We start from the raw sequence: 18,995 nt of genomic DNA, 5'->3' as shown, positions 1-18,995 counted from the left end.
TGTGTATGGGCCTTAACATCAATACACCAATCTAACTAACCTCTTTGAGATATACAGGATACCGTAAAGCAATTTCAAATGTCAAAGACAACAGAGAGAAAGAAAATTACAAATCATGTGTCAAGCTTAAACAATTTGAAGTGGATACCACTGCCTGTGTTGAAGTAATAAAGTAGACACAAGGACTACCATGTGTTAAACAGCATGGAGTAGGAGGAACCAAATATAACCAGAAACTAAAATTTGGAGTACAATTCTGGGCTCCTCACTACCAAAAGGACATTATAGAATTGGAAAGAGTCTAGAGAAGGGCAACCAAGCTGATAAAAGGGTATGAGTAATTAAACTATGTGGACAAATTAGGAATGATTATGCTGGAAAAGAGACGATTAAGAGGAGACATGCTTCACATGTACAAATATATCAGGGGACAATACAACGAGCTGTCAGACCTATTTACTTTGAGGTCAGAGGCTTTTCTACCAATAGTGCAGGAAAAGTACGGAACTCTCTTCCAATGGTGTTGATGCAATAAATACATTTAAATTAAGGTTGGACAAGCATTTATTGAATAAAAACATCCATGGGTACAACCCATAATCATAATTTAGATCAAAATGGAAATGAAGTAAAAAATTTAAAATGGGATATGACATCTAGAAAACACCCTCTATCATGCAAAAGGTTAAACTTGATGGAGGGAAGTCTTGTTTCAACCTAAACTACGATATACTGTAACAATGTAACTTGAAAAAGCAGTCAGAAATCATCAAGAATACAGAGGGGGGGGGGGGGGGTATGAAGAGAAGAGAAGGGATGCCAAGAAGATAAGGTGGGATACTGGAGGAGTAAAGGTGCCCATACACTTATCCAATTTGGGCTGATTTCGCCTGATTCCGACGGACACAAATCGGATGTGTTTGACATCCCATCTGACCCAATGGTCCCGTGCGCATCGGGTTGGACCCTACAGATTGAACCTGCTGCAGGTACAATCGGTCAGATCGGACCCATCAACTGCACATCGTGAGTGCTTTTTAGCGCCCACAATGTGTTTGTCCGATCCGTATGTGTGTGCCAGCGGTGAAGCACCGCAGGCACACACCTATGTGAAGGGGGCTGGCAGCACTAAACACCCTGGTTCAGCAGCAGGACGTGCAGTCCACATGAAAAAAAAAAATGGGGCAGCGTGGGGTCTGGGCTTCGGGAAGCGCCTGGGGGCTGTGGGTGCAGCGGTGCAGTGGCAGTCCGCAGTGTCCAGGAAGCACTGAGTGTCCAATCAGTGGCCAAGAATCATAAAGTGAGAGATTTCGGGAGAATTTTTTTTAAAGCGGAAAATCATTTCCAGGACAAAATCAACCTGGTGTCTCCCACTTTCTGATTCTCACTCCCTGGGGGGGGGGGGGGATTCAGCAAGGCTCGGTAAGCTGCATACATTTGCAGCTTACCGAGCAATCAGACGTTGTCCGCCATAGAACTGTACAGCCCCCTTCCCTGTACGTTCGCTTGCATTTGCATGTGAATGGATGTGCACGCTCATGAGTGTACGGGTGAACAATCATTGGATGGTCGCCGACCATCGAATGATTGTGCCTCCTCGTTTGCAAATATGTCAGCCAGGATTGACATATTTACAAGTGTCTGGGACACAGACATGGCGGGTGCTGATGTTATGTGTTGTCAGCTGCCCGCCCCGGCAGGCTTAAGCTCACCTGCATTGGCAGGGGGACATCCAACGTTTTCCTGGGCACAACCACTATTTTGTGGGCATGCCCAGGAAACACTGGGTGTCCCCATGCACCTGCCCCCTATAAACCCCCTGCCCACTCAATGATAGCTCATTGGGTGCTGCACATGCTCATAACAGCGCATCCGCAGTCCCTGAAACATTGGAATGGGGCCAAACTCGCAACATTGAGAGTCAAGATGAATCCCTATTACATTTGGCCCCAAATAGTGTAGAATTTAAAAGGCAAATTGTGATGTATAACATTTTCCTGGACTGAACTTAGACAATATATCTAAATATTTCCCAGCTGGTCAGGACAGTTGTGGCATATGTTCTATTTCAAACCGATAAATTCGAGTTTTCGGTGGAGGGTAAGGGTATTGTGACAGCCCGATGCTTTGGAAGTGTTGGGTGAATGGAGAGTGCCAGGCCCAGATGTGTGCTGCCATTGAAGGAGGAGAAATGATGGTTTTCTATATTACAATTACTGTAGCTTCACCTAATAATATGGCTGTATCATTAACATTATATTACTGCATGAAACTAAAATTGTACAATAGCCAAGGAGCATACTGTATGTCAAATTCATCCAACAGCTTCCACCATATAGAAACATAGAATTTGACGGCAGATAAGAACCACTTGGCCCATCTAGTCTGTCCCTTTTTTAAACATGTTACCTCAAACCATATTTGATCCTTATTTTTTTGTAAGGATATCAATATGCTTATCCCAAGCATGTTTAAATTGTACTACTGTATTTGCGTCTACCACCTCTGATGGGAGGCTATTCCACTTATCTACTACTTTTTCTGTGAAAAAATTCTTCCTCACATTTCCCCTGAATCTTCCTCCCTCTAGTTTCAGTGCATGTCCTCGTGTTCTGTTGCTCCTCTTCCTGTGAAGAATGTCTCCCACCTGTACCTTGTTAAAGGTACAGGTGGGAGACATTCTTCACATGAAGAGGAATATGTGCCAGCAACTTCCAGCACATATAAACAGCAGTATCCATCATATATGACTCAATAGCCTCTAACAGGTTGGATCCAATTGCAGCCAAAACACCAGACTCACTAGCATCCAAAATGTCTGACCCAGTAGTGACAGGCCTAGTACAACTACAACAAAGCTAAATAAATCACCCTTTACAGCATTCTTCAGCTCTCGTTTCACAACCTATTTTTATGACCGTACCTGTTTACCCAGTTGATCCTTCTTCATGAGCCCTGTGGCAGCAGCAATATTCCCAGCACCCTCTACTGTCTTGTGTGCAACGGCCGTCACTCCTGTAACAACTGCACCACTCACGTGAGAAACTTGTTCTTTGGTTTTTTCAGCCACTAGAGTGAATACATATTACCAACAATTTTATATTTGCATGCAGTTTGTTAGAAATCATTGCAACATACATCTATGCATTCATCATAACCATATATTATTTGTCTCATTAAATGGGTACAACAAGCAAGAAGAAGGGCCCTGCATCCGGTGCCATCACCAGGTGCAGTGTCCTGAGGTGGCATGACCACTGTCCCAGCCTGCTTTCTCAGCTAACCCAGCACCAAAATCCCTATAGCAGACTGCATGGCATAGTCTGCTACTGTAGCAGTGCTTTCTTCTCCCTGAACACTCATCAGGCTTTGCCTTCCCGACTCTGCAGGGAGAGATGTTATTACATGTCCCATAGTGTGAAGAGCTGTGGCTTTATATAAAGTGTGAAGTGTTTATATAGGCATTCAATAAATATGGAGGTGATGGCCATGCAATGTATAAGGGGGTAATAGGCATACAATATATCCAGGAGTGATAGCCATAGAATCTATAAGAGGAGTAATGAACATACTGCATATAAGAGGTGGGGGAAGTAATTTGCAAATTTTTTTTTTTTTTTTTTTATGTCTATGTTGTTATGCTCTTTTCCATGCCTATGTTTGCTATGTATTGTCTACAGTATGTTGATATTTTATGGATGTAACTTTATTTTTTTGTATACTATCACGTGTGTGTGTGTGTAAAATTGTGATACTGTATGTAGAGCTAAAAATGAGGTAATATTTGATGTGGGAAATTGTGTAATAATATCAAAATATTGCATGGGGGCACCAATGCTCTTTCTCAACCCAATATTCCGAAAGGTCCAACTACAGGAGAGGGATTTGGGAAGTGTATATGCTGGAAATTGTTCTTGAATGGTTAATAAATTGCCATTCAAGAACGTTAGCTCTCAGGCAAGGCCCTCATTCACCCTGTTCTTCCCTTGCACTATCGTTTTCACCCGAGCTTGTTTTTTGTCTTCTCCCCTGCAGTGACTGTGATACTCCATACCCTCCAACGTGACCCATTCCTTTAGGTACAAAATGCTCTGTTGCTGGACTTCCCTGCCAGTGACAGTTGCAGATGTGAGCCTGCAGCACAGTCCAATATTCAAAAAGGGGAGCCACACCAAACATCACTGTCCTGGACTCATTGACAGTTGATGTGACCCCCCTCTTTGAATTTTGGACTTTGCTGGAGTCCAACCTCTGTAACTGCCACTGGCAGGGAAGTCCAGGAACAGAGCATTTTGTACCTAATGGAATGGGTCATGTTGGAGGGTATGATACTATGCTCTCTCATACAATCGGCACAGGGTGTTTTGCCTTCCCTTGTGACTCACCACTGCCCGTTGACTCTAGGGGTTATTCTGATTCACTCGGAAAGGCAAAATCACTCACTAATGGGCAAAACCATATGTACTGCAGGTGGGGCTGATATAACATGTGCAGAGAGAGTTAGATTTAGGTGTTTTATTGTTTCTGTGCAGGGTAAATACTGGCTTCTTTATTTTAACACTGCAATATACATGTAGATATCAGTTTGAAGTGCCCCGCCACCCAAATCTAACTCTCTCTGCACATGTTACTTCAGCCCCACCTACAGTGCATATGGGTTTCGGTTCACCGGGTGCACCCATGATGGCAGGGGGGGAAGAGATGGGCGGGGGGTGCCGGGCTGCCCCATTACCATACGGGAACGCCCAGCGTTCCATGGGCGTTTCCATGAGAACGCTGGGCGTTCTCATGGTAATGAGGCAGTGACGCGGGTGTGGGGGGCGGGTAGCTGACATCACCGGATGTCAGCTGCCCGCCCATATCCACGCCAGCGTGCACGCAAATGTAAGTAACTAAAAAGTCACTTTTATAGGCGTGCACGCTAAACATCATTCGATGGTCAGTGACCATCTAAAGATGTGGGCGGTTACCCAAGCCATGCGAATGGATGTTTATGCAAAACATCCATTCGCAGCTGTTCGGGCAAAGCCGCACTTTGAGGAGGCGGCGGGGGGGGGGGGGTCGTTCGCCGGGCGGGGTTTGGTGGACTCGCAAGGCTGCGAATTCGCAAATTCGCAGCCTTGCGAATCAACCAGAATAACCCCTATGTTTTCTAGGTTTTCACAGAATCATAAGTGAAATAATTAGCTCCACCGTGGATCTTTTTAAATGTGTCAGTGAATGAGTGCACCTCACCTGCCAGGTGACCTGGAAAATGTGAACTGTTTGGAGTACTTGAGCTTGGGAACAAATGATTTAGATAAGACAGTTGTCCTGTACTTGTCACTCCATATCTGCGGTTTACTGCAGCCGGCCAATAGAATCATCCGGAGGAAAGGCGCGGAAGATGAAAATCTCTTTGCCTCTTCAGTCCGAAAGCGGGTACCACAGCAGCCGGGAGCAGCGCGTCTGCCGGAGAGGATGCCGATGTCGTCGCCGGGGACCAGGTGAGTAGGATTTCCTTCCTCAGGTACCCCTGTGGACTTCATCGGATCCTGGACCCCGGAACAGCCCCAGAACCCCAGGACAAGCCCCGGAACCAGGACCAAGGCCCCGGAACCAGACTCTTCAGCCCTGGAGCCCCGGAGCCCGGACCCAGGATCCAGGGACCGACCTACGGGCTCAAGGTAGGTAAGTATCATTATGTGTGTGTTATGTGTGTATTAAACTTTTATTTTACAGGGTGTCAGTGTGTTTTTGTTAACTATTTTTTGTACTGTAGAACTACAAGTGCCAGCGGGCCCTTTAATGCCCCGCATGCTGGGGCTTGTGGTTCTCCAAGTCCCAAGTCATTAAATATGCGAATTCGCGGCAAAAATTTGATTTTAAAAAATGGCAATATAGGGCGATTTGAGAAAAAAATTGCATTTTCTCAAAAACGGTAAACCCACTAAATCTCGCCCACAGAGTCTATACCACAAAATATATTGAAGAAAGAACATGCCAAACCACTAACAGAGGATATGCTCCTTACCTGTTGTTACTCCATGTACAACACCATCTCTTGTTTTAGAACCTGTAAAATATGAAGGAATCAGAATTTAAGATAAGATTTATAATTAGTAAAATGTTTTTTATTTAGTAGTAATGAATTGTCTGAAGATTAACAAAAATGGCAAGCATTACAGTTTATCCAAATCCTTTCACACACACACAATGGGTAAATTTTAATAGAATGAGAGATTCAGAAAGTGAGAGATTTGGTAAGAAATCTCCATTTTTTTTAAAGCGGCAATCATTTACACTGCAACATCAAACTGGAGATTTCTTACCAAATCTCTCACTTTCTGATTCTCTCATCCTATTAAATTTCCCCTCTTATTTTGTTGTCCAAGTACAGGTATTAGTTTTGTAGATATTTGAACTCGTTGAGGGTACATTTACTAAAACTTTAACAAATGAAAAGATGTGGTGTTGCCCTCAACATCCAATCAGATTCTGTCTCTGTTCATTCACCTCTGTTCATTTTTAGACGCTTTAGTAAATTTACCCTGTTGCGTCTTATAGGAGGACATGAAAGTCGTTTGGGGGTTCAGTAATAAAAATTGTATATAATTGCATGTGTTGTTAAGTTAAGCTGCAGGTGCAAATAGCCCAAACCAGTAAACTTATGGGGCCTACACACGGGGCGATTACAGAGATAACTAGCTCGCTTAGAAAATGCCCCTACATCAATCCATGTATAGCGATAGTGATGCGTGCCCCCAAGCATCGCTATTACCCAGCAATTAATATCCAGCATGCTGGATAAATCTAGTTATATTGCCAGGCAGGGCCAGTGTTCTCACCGGAGAATACTGGACCTCACCTGACAGATCGCTCATCACACATCGCTGACACATTGCTGTGTGCGGAGTCATCTTGCCGAGCATTCTGAGCGATCTAGCATTGCGCAGAACGCTCAGCACATCTCCCCGTGTGTAGGCCCCTTTAGGTGATTAAAGTAAATTGGATTGTTACAAATAATTCACACACTTTAAGTTATTTTCTTTTTATTTGATGGAAATATTTTCAAAGCCAGTGTTGTATAATGCAAAATCTTGAGTTTCTGGGGAAAATGATATCTTTATCATGCCCTCACTACTCATCTTGACATCTAAAATTCTTTATTAGCTCTCAGTATCACACTTCACATCTCATTTTATGACTCATTTGTCATTCTCACTTTCATACAGAATCAGATTAACAAGTACAACTGCCGTCCATCTGTGGTGTTAGAATTGCACCCTACTGAATACCAGCTTTCTGGCAGGCTTCCATTTCAGAAGAAATCCTCATTTAAAAAAAAAAGAAATTGTGTCATTGATGTCAAGATATGTTATAACAAACTAATTGCATAAAAGCATAAAGGTTATAATTTGCACCTTGAAAAACTTCACAAAGCAAGTGGTGTAAATGCAACCAAAAACTGCTCAGACCTAGTTATTTTATGATTGGGGTTTAGGGTAGTGCTGCTTTGTAAAGAGGTAGCCAGCCTAACAATGGTGAACGAGATATAATAAAAAATGCTCAAACCTTAAAATGATGTGGTCAGCGGCATAGCTTTGTTTGGGGCGCCCCCCCGCCGTTAATGGGGGGGGCGCCCCCCTCCCCGCCCGCCCGCTCGTCCATCCATCCAGCCCCCGTGCCGCCTCCCCCCATTGCCGCATACCTGTCTGCGCGTCCCGGCTCCCCTCCTGGCTTCAATAAATTCTATGCAGATGGACCACGATAAAATGGCTGCCCCCATACCGCAGACAGTTTCAGAGAACAGTCTGCTTTATGGGGCGGCCATTTTATCGTGGTCCGTCTCCATAGCATTGATTGAAGGCAGGAGGGGAGCCGGGACGCGCGGACAGGTAAGCATTACTATAGCACCGCAGCCCCCCCGGCGCCCCCATATGCACAGCGCCCCCCGCGACCGCGGGGGCTGCGGTGCTATAGTTACGCCACTGGATGTGGTGTATATTACTAATCAGTTCTAATCTATATAATAAGTTGAAGAGTGTGTGCGTGTATGTGTGTGTGCGTGTCTGTCGCATTGCGGACACACCGTGACACTCAGAGCCACCAAGGTACCTCTGGACCCAGTGGTGTGCACCTCAAAGCCGTTTTTGGGAAATTTCACTTAGAAATTTTAAAAACACCAAGGTTTAATTTGCCTTCATTGATCATCAGGGAAAAGGATTAACGATCTGGGAAACCGATGACTAAAGAACAATCACACACGCCTGATTTCATTGCTGTCATTGAGTATGAATGACACATTCTAACATTATGGTAGAGGCTTTAAACAATTACGAATAATTGAGGATATACATATACCACACATCACACACACGTACACATTTTACTCACACTCACACATAGTACGCACCATATATACGTAGCTCACCTCACACACTTACACATTGGACAAATACACACAACAAAACACAAACACACACATAACACACTGAACGGGGCCAGCGCATGTGCAGTAACTTCATACATACTGCGCATGCTCTGGCCCAATCCTCCATGGGCTGCCTTTGCAGGGTCCGGCGCATGTGTAGTATCGTCTACGGTACTGCGCATGCGCAGAACCCATTTTGGCGGCCACATTTGATATCAGAGAGGCATCCCGGAGAGAGGGAACACCTCCCAATAGGACTGCCTTGGGTGACTGGCAGGTCAGACTTCCAATAGGAAGTCACTGCCAGTCACATTGAAGCCAGAGCAATCTCTCAGACTGCATATGGCTTCACTTAGGCAGAGACAGTGGCGGATTTTACCTGGGGGGAGGCTGCAGCTCTGCAGCCCATAGGTATAAACCACCACTGACTACAACACACACCCAAAAAGAGTACAATACACAGAACACACACACTTAAATATTGCCAGGATACACACAACACACACACACATAACACACCACTCACAGTACAACACACACCCACATTCACTACAGCACACACCCAAAAACAGAACAACACACACAAAACACATACTTAAACATTGCACAGATACATAATGACACAACACACACATAGACATACTGTATATATATATATATATATATATATATATATATATATATATATATATATATGTAGCGCACCTCACACACTTACGCATTGGACAGATACACACAACACAACACACACACATACACTACAACACACACACAAAAACAGTACAACACACACAGAACACGTAAAAAATAATTGCATCATAGCATACCCTCCAACTGTAATGATATTTGCCCTTTTTTTTTAACAGTCTGTACTGGCAAATAAAAACTGTACCGAATATACAGTTTTTTCTTTTTTTTTTCATCGCCGTCTCTCCAGTCCTCCAGGCTGTTACTGCGCTCCCTGGCCGGTGGCACTGGGAAATCTTTGTCCTGGCCAATGCACCCATTGATCAATAAAAAGTGGGTACATTGCACTCACCCTATTAGTTGGATGTTAGGCGCTGCTCTGCCTTAAGGGTGTCCCAGAACCTTTTGGTTCATAGATAATGTTTGGTTGATGGGCATGAGCACTGCCTGTATTTGTTTGAATGTTATGAGTGTAAGAAGTTGAAGAATAAGACTAAGAAGAGATAGATTTGTCACAATAAAGTGTACAATTTACTCAATTAATCATGAAAAAGCTAGGTGCACATAGAAATACAATCAAGAAATGAAAGTAGGATTAAAAAATAAGTTCTGATTCAAAATGATTATTGTTTGGATGGTGGTGGGTTGCAAATCAAATCTATAGGTGAGGGGATATGGATATTGTGGGCTTAATTGGTGACACTGTAGTGAAAATTTCCCATCAATTGGGGACCCCCTGTGGGTATGGCAGACACCAATTAAGCCCACAATATCCACACCCCCCAAAACAAATCTATAGATTTGTTTCGCAAACCCACCCCATCCCAAAAATTATCAGGTACTTGTGTATTATCACGGCGCCCATCGCGTCGCATCACATACCACTAATTCAGGTATGCGATGGCATAAGATGGGACCCAATTTCAGCCTTTCCCCGGGATGAGTGTACAATTTTAATATCGCATCACATCGCATGCCATTATAATGGCATGCGATGCGATGTGACACGATTTCCATGTTAAATGCCCACCCAGACCCGATTTTTAATTGTATCCCCACCCTGATGGGTAATGACTATGTAAAATGCCCCCCCATTGTTAATGCCACCCCACTATCAACGCCAACCCGAAGCGTGTCGAGCACAGCAAGCCCGTGAGGGGCGGCGGTACGCGTCCTCCGACCTTTTCATACCCCCACTATCCACGTCGGCGTGGAGTTGATTCTATATAGTGTGGTGAGCGCAGGGAGCCACCTAGCCCGAAGCGTGGCGAGGGGCCGCGCATTACTTCACAAGTATTACGCGTCGGCTCACCACGCTTCGGGCTCGGTGGCTCGCTGCGCTCGCCACACTATATAGAAACAACTTTACGCTGACGTGGATAGTGGGGGTATGAAAAGGTCGGAGGATGCGTACCGCCGCCCCTCGCGGGCTCGCTGTGCTCGCCACGTTTCGGGTTGGCAATGATAGTGGGGTGGCGTTAACAATGGGGGGCATTGTACATAGTCATTACCCATCAGGGTGGGTGTACAATCTAAAATCGGGTCTGGGGGGGCATTTAACATAGGAATCAGGCATCTGTGTGCCTGTACAATTAAAAATCTGGGACAATCGCGTTGCATCACATCGCATGAAATCATATCACATGCGATTGAAACGCGATTTTGTGGTTGTACAATGCCCTGCGATGGAAATCGGGGGCGCCGTGATTATACATAAGTACCAATTATCAATTTGAATCAGAACTTATTTTTAATCCTACTTTCATTTCTTGATTGTATTTCTAAGTACACTAGGAAAAAGGTTTTTGGGGGAAGCTGCACTAGGTGATCAGAAAAGAATTAGAAAAAGATTAGTCTTAGTATCAGTTGAATGTATTGGAGATATAACTGACTAATAATGCCAAGGTTAATCCAATGTTAACATCACACCCCAGCCTCAACCATGTGGCTATTGCTTGGTGTGTGTGATGGTTAGTGATGCACCCCCAAGTTATAACACGTTTAATTAGGAAGAAAAAAGAAAAATTAACTTTTTCTTTTTTCTTCTTTTTTCTTCCTTGTATTTCTATGTACAGTACACCTAGATTTTTTTCATGATTTATTGATTAAATTGTACACTTTAACTAGGCAAATCTTCATCTCAGTCATATTCTTCAACTTCTTACACTCATAACATCAAACAAACACAGGCAGCGCTCATGACCATCGACCAAACATTATCAATGCAGCCGTTGATGCTTGCAATGACTGGATCAGTGGATTGGTCCGGTGGGTGTAGGGAAGACTTTGGCCCATTGCACCCTTTCCCAATGGTCCGGGTAGCATGCGTCGCGTCATGACATCATGTGGCCGGGCCCGCAGATCTACTCCCGCACTCAGGGGCTGCCCCACTCTATGGTAGAGAAGCCAGACGTCAGAGACTGCTGCAGCAACTCTGTGGCGGGAGCGATGAGGGGAGCAGCAGTGGCAGGGAGCAGTGAATTTTTTATTAATTATGTAGTGTTAAGTAATGCCCACCCTGGTCTCCATGCACTCAGCGCCTGTAATTACACACCCTAGAAACTGTACCATTGAAAGTATAGAAATGGAGGTGTGGCCACGTCCCCTTTTTCCATGGCCATGCTCATTTCTGATTTTATACCGATTTCTGACCTCAGATGTTGGAGGGTATGTCATAGGTGCTAAATCTCAGGAGTGAATGTGGAATTCGTCAACACACACAAGCTATCAAGTCAGGAGGGATGTGTTTTAAACAACAACACCACACCTGATTTCATTGCTGTCATTGAGTATCAATGCAAACACATTCTAACATTATGGTGGAGGCTTTAAGAAATTACAAACTTAGTTCTTTGGCACAGCATAAGATGAAATTTTACAGCAATTTTGGAAAAAAAAATATTCAAGTTTTCCCCCGGGCAACGGGGTCAGCTAGTTGTAAATAAATAAACACTTAGCATGGGGCATCTGTCCTTAAAATGCTAGATGGCTTATTTGGGCTGATTCCAACTCTGGGGGTTAGTGTTAGCTGTGAGCATTTGTTGTGTTGATCCTCAGCCAGGTGCTCTGGTTACACAGCCACTTCTGGGTACTAGCTATCGCGTTGTTTGCAGGTACCAGCCTGTGATGCCTTTTCTGGGTCCCAGCTATGGTATTGTTAGCCAGTGCTGGTCACACCAATGGACAGCTTGTGATACCGCTTCCTGCTCAATGCCAGGGGGATTCCAGTACACCACCACAACGATCACAATTTTGTTATCAATATTTTTGTCATCCAGTTTAGGTCAAAAGGTTGCACCAAGCTAGCGGCTTGACTGAGCTAATTGACAACAGTGGGCGGCACACACACGGCAATTAAACTTCAAACATGGCACATCTAGGAAACCGTGGCACTGCAGGGGCAGTTTAATAAACTATATGACCCCATAGAATGTAACTAAGTATGTTTTCATGAATCAAGAACTTGATCAGAAGGAAGGAAAGAAGGAAGGATTGATTTGGATGTTAATTTAATTCTTAATTTAATTTGGGGCAAGGTATGCAAAAATGCTGGATTGCCATACTGCCCATATAAATTACAAGCTTTATGAGCTTAAGGTAAAAAGATTAATCATCATTCTAGTAGAAAAAAAACTAGAAGAGAACCCCAAGTTCTTGAGGTCTGGTTGAAATTGTCACTGGCAAACCCACTTGCTGGAAAGCTTCTTCAGCTATCCTCCCCTTGGACACTTTGCCTTGCATGACAAGAGACCAATTGGTGCACTTGGTGTCATCAAAGCAGTTGAGAGGAAGGCTGCAGGGAATGGCAGTCACAAAATGTGCTCATAAGGCTAACTGCATGTACTGTCATCTAGCCCAGACAATATTAACACTACAGTAAGTAGCACTAGAGGAGTATATGGACACAGCGAACACAGATAAGTCAGGTCAGCTCAGCCACTAGAGTGTATGGACAGAGTGGACACAGATATATAGGACAGATTTGTCCTTTTATATTGTGTATGCTTCGTGGCAGTGGTGTAACTAGATATTGCCTAGGTTGGAGATAGCCTAGCTCCATATTTATCTGCACACATTGCCCTAGCACTTGTTACATAGGGCATACCACACTGCATCCTGTGTTAAACATGTGGTTCACATGTAGGCAACGTTTATAGAGGGCACGTAGAGGAGATTGCAGGCAATGCAGAGATGTGATGTGTGATTATACCTCCAATTAAACAGCACCAGAGGCAGATTAAAACCTCATAGGGACCTTGGCAAAATACTGGTTTTGGGCCCTCTTCCCTCTGACAATCCATAGTACTATATTTTTGCTGCTGATTGAGTACCTTGGTACGTGCACAGTCTACCAATAAGGGGACCTTAACTAAGGCGGAGCTAGGGGGTCAGATGCCCCGAGTACATCGCACTGGAGGAACCTTGCATCAATGTCCCATTCTCTTTGGGAACCGGGAAGAAGTGAGGAGTTGTGTTCCAGGCTGCACAGAGTCAGCCCTAGGCATAGGCAGACTAGGCAATTGCCTGGGGCATTGGCCTATGCCTAGGGGCCAACTCCTATAAAATTGGGGGAAAGCAAATATGCATCTTTGGCAATAACGCAGCAGTCGTGTCCCACTTCTATACAAATTTGTGTCAACATCTATATGTGTGAATGTGTGGTAGCCAATACTAGCCATTCAGAAAAATAGCATAGAATTGTAGCATAATTTGGTTGTGATGTGTGTTTTCTCAGTATAACCCTAGTATTCCAAAGTGCAACGGAATCTGCTGCGCTATATAAGAAACTGTAAATAAATAATAAAATAAATAAATGTTTAAATAGCCCCACCTCTCCCTACCATGTGGATCCCCTCTAACAACTCATTTTCAAGCTTATCAGTGTAACATTGACATTTAATTTAGTGCCTTAAATACATTATGGCTTTTCATGTTCCAGCAGGAACACTGATTGGCAAAAGGTACTAAAGATTAGTTTGAAGAAAGTGTTTACTATTGTGATGAGGGAGTACCATCATTTGTCAGTCATGCACCTTGTCCCCCACATTATTGTAAAGGATACAGTTCTTACACTGTTTTCCTGATCCATGCTTATATTCAATGTGCCCTTTACAGTCATTATACTGTAGTACATATGAACCAGTTCTGTAATGGACATACTAGAAGTAATGAAATATAAAATATTGTACATTGCTACTAGTATTGTTATGTATAAGCATGCATTGTGTGATGTTTTTCTATGTGTGAACATGCTGTATTTCATGTTCAGTTGTTTTATGGTTATGTGTGTGTGTGAAATATATTCCCTTGCACTGTTTATAATGTACGATAGTAGTGATTCAACTGTGGAATGCTTTGTACTTATATATATGGTATTTACTCATATTGGGGCAGATATACTAAGCACAGTGTGCATCATCAGGTGTCATTAGGGTAGGTGACAACCATGTAATTGACCCATACAGTACACTCCAACAGGTACAAAATGCTAGGCTCCTGGCCTTCCCTCTTACCCTTCTCATCAATGAACTAGTTCAACACTGGTGACGCCAATCCTAAATTAAGAGGGAAGTCCAGGGTCAGAGCATTTTGAACCTAATGGAATGGGTCATCATGTTAGAGGGTTTGTTGACCATTACATGTAGTGAATTGTGAAAACAACTTATCAGGTGGTTATTATTTTGCTAGTAGAATCCTGATGAACACTAGCATGGTTCAGTCTAGATGCTCTTATATGAAATAATCCTCTTAGCTACTTCCTGTGGAGATTTGCGGTTTTTGACAAGCTTGGAGAATTGCTTTTTAGTTTCTATTATGATATAATTAATCCCTCATTGACAAATTGCTATCTGACTGGAGCTCACAGTTTTACCTGTGGCTATCAACTGTCTGCAGATTATAGTGACATACTGTATATACATACATAAATCTAAGATTTGCGGTTCTTTTCTCTACCCATGGGCTATACAGTTGACAAGAGATCTTTGCAACCCCACAGATTATAACCAAGGACAGTGCACTGAGGTAATTGTAAGTCTGAGTGGGTTCTCATCCCTCACTATTTTCTAGGTAAGTGGACCAATAGAGCCAATCTTGCAGTTAGCAGTATGCCTAATGTTCAGAGAGTAGTTGAGGTCAGCAGCCATTTTAACTTCACTATGGTGTTGACTAAACTCCACATAAGTTTGAAAGATAGCTCCTTTTGTGGTACGTTAAGAAATAGTTTAATATGCACTGAATCATATCAATGAGCCCCTATACTATACCCAGATTTAAACACACACACACACACACACACACACACACACACACACACAAGCACTACAGATATACTATGGTATGGATATATTCATTAGATCAATACACAGTCTGTTTTAATGGAAGACTAGGCAGCATATAAATCAGTTTCCCTGACAGGTCTTTGATGATCTAGTACATGGGCTACTACTCACATAAACAATAATTTCCATTACCTGTGGGTGGGTAATTTGACAAATCAATGGTGACCTTTTATTTCATTGTTACCTTTTGTTGTTGTTTTTTTTGGTAAATAATTTGTATAAATGGATAACCATCTGATTTTACTTTTAATCTTATGGTACAGTATGCTGTAATTCTATTTTCCTTATTCCATGGCTTTTTAAGCTACAGTAGCTCTAAATAGTTGTATTTGATTAGGATTCTTAGCCAACATTGGTTCCTATTTATCCACTGATGAAATGTGAAATCAGAAGCTCATCCAATAAGATGCCTGTATTATCAATTGTAAACTTCTCTCAAACTGTCCAAGAGGAACGGAATTCAAACTGTGCTCTGAAGATATGTCAAACCTCCAGTGGAATTAAGATCCTAATTTAACAGCTGGCAGTTTATTGATCAGTTTTTACCTACCCACGTAAAGGACGCCCTCTTTTGTCTTTCCTGCTGCCTCCACCACACCCTGCTTGGTTTTTTCTGCAGCTGCTACGACTCCTTCTTTAGCTTTAGAAAGCCCTTTCATGAATACATCCATAGCTAGCAACTGTGATTTTGAAGTGCTGTAAAACATATGAGATCCATGTCAAAAGATATGCAGTTTCCTTTCCAGTATTATGAACTCATGATTCCAACTGTCGGGTATAATGCAAACCTTAATCCATCAGCATTTTTTTTTTTTTTTTTACTATGTTTAGTTTGAATCTCATAATGTTTACCTGTCAGAGGCAACCTGCATTTGGACTTAGATAAATGACTATACTGGACCTTCAATCTCTATTCAGAAATGTATGACGTTAAACATCAACAATAGATATAGAACATTTGCAGTGAATTTACAAGGACAATCTCATATCACATATATAATCTTGAACAACTGTCACTATTTTTGTTTGATTGAAATATGCAGCAGAACACAATAATTGAACATAAAATTTACATAATTAAAACCATGACTTATATATGAATACTATATATTGTATATTATATATATGATTTATAAGTTAAATGAACATTTAGATAGAAGATATATATATATATATATAGATAGATAGATAGATAGATAGATAGATAGATAGATAGATAGATAGATAGATAGATAGATAGATATGAGATCAACAGGTTGATAAATAAATTCTGTAAATAAATGCATACATAATTAAATAGAACAATAGATAAGTACATATAACATAATAGATAAATAGATATTACATCAATTGGTAGATAGATAGATAGATAGATAGATAGATAGATAGATAGATAGATATGAGAGCAATAGATAGATAGATATATAGATAGATAGATAGATAGATATGAGAGCAATCGATAGATAGTAGATATGAGAGCGATAGATAGATAGATAGATAGATAGATAGATGGAAAATCAATGGAAATATATGAGATCAACAGATATGTGAATAGCTAGATTTAAGATAAACATAATATATAGATACATAGATATGACATCAACAGGTAGATAGATAGATAAATATGAGATAGATAGATAAATACCCCCCCAATCCTTATGTCACTAAGGGCACAGGTAATGTACTTTAGCACAGGTGAGATTAATCCACCTATGTTCTCATTGCGGAATATGAGAACTCTATACATTTTCCAGCAATTAATTATTAACCTAAAAAGGTACCGTACAAATTATTAGCTATACATTATTTGTAACATCTATATAGTTATACTTACATAAACCTTTGGTTCCTGTGAGCTGACCAAGAGGAATGCTATCTGGTCTTCAGTAAGAAATTAAGTAAAGATCAGCACATTTCGGCTAAATAAATCCCACGTTTGTTCCAACACCGTATGAACTATACTGTACAACATTCAAATCTAGTAGCAGGCACTCGTTGAGCATAACATATGAACCCTCTTAAATAAAAAAAATGGGTACAAAAAATGGGTAAGCGTTCACTTTTACTCTACAATAGCAGCTCCTTCGTGTGACTAGTATTCTCTTCTTCCCAACACCCTCTCCATCTCCCTCCTCCTTTCTTTCCTCTCCACATGCCTGATTTGTCAGTGTGAAAACTGAAAAATCGCAGACAGCCTCCCTACGCTGGACCACTTGTAAACTCACTGCTCCTCTGGCAAACAATGAGAACCATTATCAGCATGATTCCTCTATCGTAACACAAAATATTGCTTGTATCGTTGGTTCATGTTACAGTAGTTAACCATGCAGATGCCGAGTGGCTGCAATTACGTGTCTGCAAATAGGACTTGTCAATGCATAGAAATGGCTTATTCCCAACGGCAGTGCTTTAGTAACACTTTGCTGAATTATTCATCGGTAAATATCGGTGATTGCACAATAAATTAACCACAAACCCTCTGTCACTTGTCACTGGCAGCTCAGCATCAGTTTAAGACAATTAGTAGTTTCATTTTATAATGACCTCCAATGCCACATTATAAACATATTGTAGTACACATAACACATCCCCTGTCATTAACAAGCAATTATAGCTTATGCAGTTATAGTATATGGAAACACATTTATTTCATGCTTCAGATAGCAATGTAAGTAAGTAAAAATGGTGTAACATACTTCATATCTGAAATGAAACAACCAAAAACTATTATAGGTTGTGAGTCAGGGGTGGACGCATTGTCTATTGCGAATGCAGCGTAGAAAGGTTTTTTACTTCTGCATTTGGTTTCTTAGATGTTCCATGGTGCATCCAAACTGCGACTGATGTGCAGCTGCAAATGCGACTGTGTGTCATTGAATCAGGCAAGTAATACCTGTAATAAGCCTGTGGGATTCAGCAAGTCAACAATGCATGTTTCAACTATTCTATTATTCATCGTACATGCAACTAGCACTTTATTAAATTACTTTTTTAAACATTAACTTTTAAATACTGAAAACATTATAAATGACTTCAGTTGTATTAGCATCTAAACTACAAGATAAATATTCTATAAGTTCTTTCACACAGGTTGTTACCACAAATGCATTTCTCCTTAAGGGGTTATTCTGGTTCACTCCTTCTGGCAAATTCCTTCTTAAATGGACAAAACCATGTGCATTGCAGGTGGGGCAGATGTAAAATGTGCAGAGAGAATTCGATTTGGGTGAGTTATTTTGTTTCTGTGCAGAGAAAATACTGACTCCTTTATTTTTACACTGAAATATAGATCTCACTTTGAAGTAAAACTCCACCCATATATAACTCTCTCTGCACAAGTAACATCTACCCCACCTGCAGTGCACATGGTTTTGTTAATTTGTGAAGGAATTTGCCAGAAGGAGCAAACCAAAATAACCCCCTATAGCATTCCCAAATCACCTCTTGTTTTTCTCCTTCATTGTATAAATACTGTATTGTAAGGTTCCTCTCCTCTCTATACAAGTGCCATCACCTGATTAATTAAGGTTTTAGGTGGAATTATCGGGGCAAAT

The 18,995-nt window shown here is 41.8% G+C and overlaps 1 protein-coding gene across 1 annotated transcript in view; it reads right to left on the bottom strand.

The window, feature by feature from the left end:
- The window catches only part of SNCA (synuclein alpha), a 42,961-nt gene extending 25,286 nt beyond the window's left edge, over nucleotides 1–17,675 (bottom strand). Inside the window, exons 1-4 of the mRNA XM_083179111.1 lie at nucleotides 17,276–17,675; nucleotides 15,992–16,137; nucleotides 6,014–6,055; nucleotides 2,924–3,069 (exon numbers count right to left, since the gene is read on the bottom strand). Of these exons, the coding sequence (XP_083035237.1) occupies nucleotides 2,924–3,069; nucleotides 6,014–6,055; nucleotides 15,992–16,112 (309 nt within the window). The 5' untranslated portion in view covers nucleotides 16,113–16,137; nucleotides 17,276–17,675. The remainder of the gene's footprint in view (nucleotides 1–2,923; nucleotides 3,070–6,013; nucleotides 6,056–15,991; nucleotides 16,138–17,275) is intronic.
- Between the last annotated feature and the right edge of the window lie 1,320 nt (nucleotides 17,676–18,995).

Source organism: Crinia signifera, chromosome 1 (assembly GCF_055691185.1).
Source record: "Crinia signifera chromosome 1, ASM5569118v1, whole genome shotgun sequence".
Lineage (NCBI taxonomy): Eukaryota > Metazoa > Chordata > Amphibia > Anura > Myobatrachidae > Crinia > Crinia signifera.
This window is presented reverse-complemented; position numbering and strand designations above follow the sequence as displayed.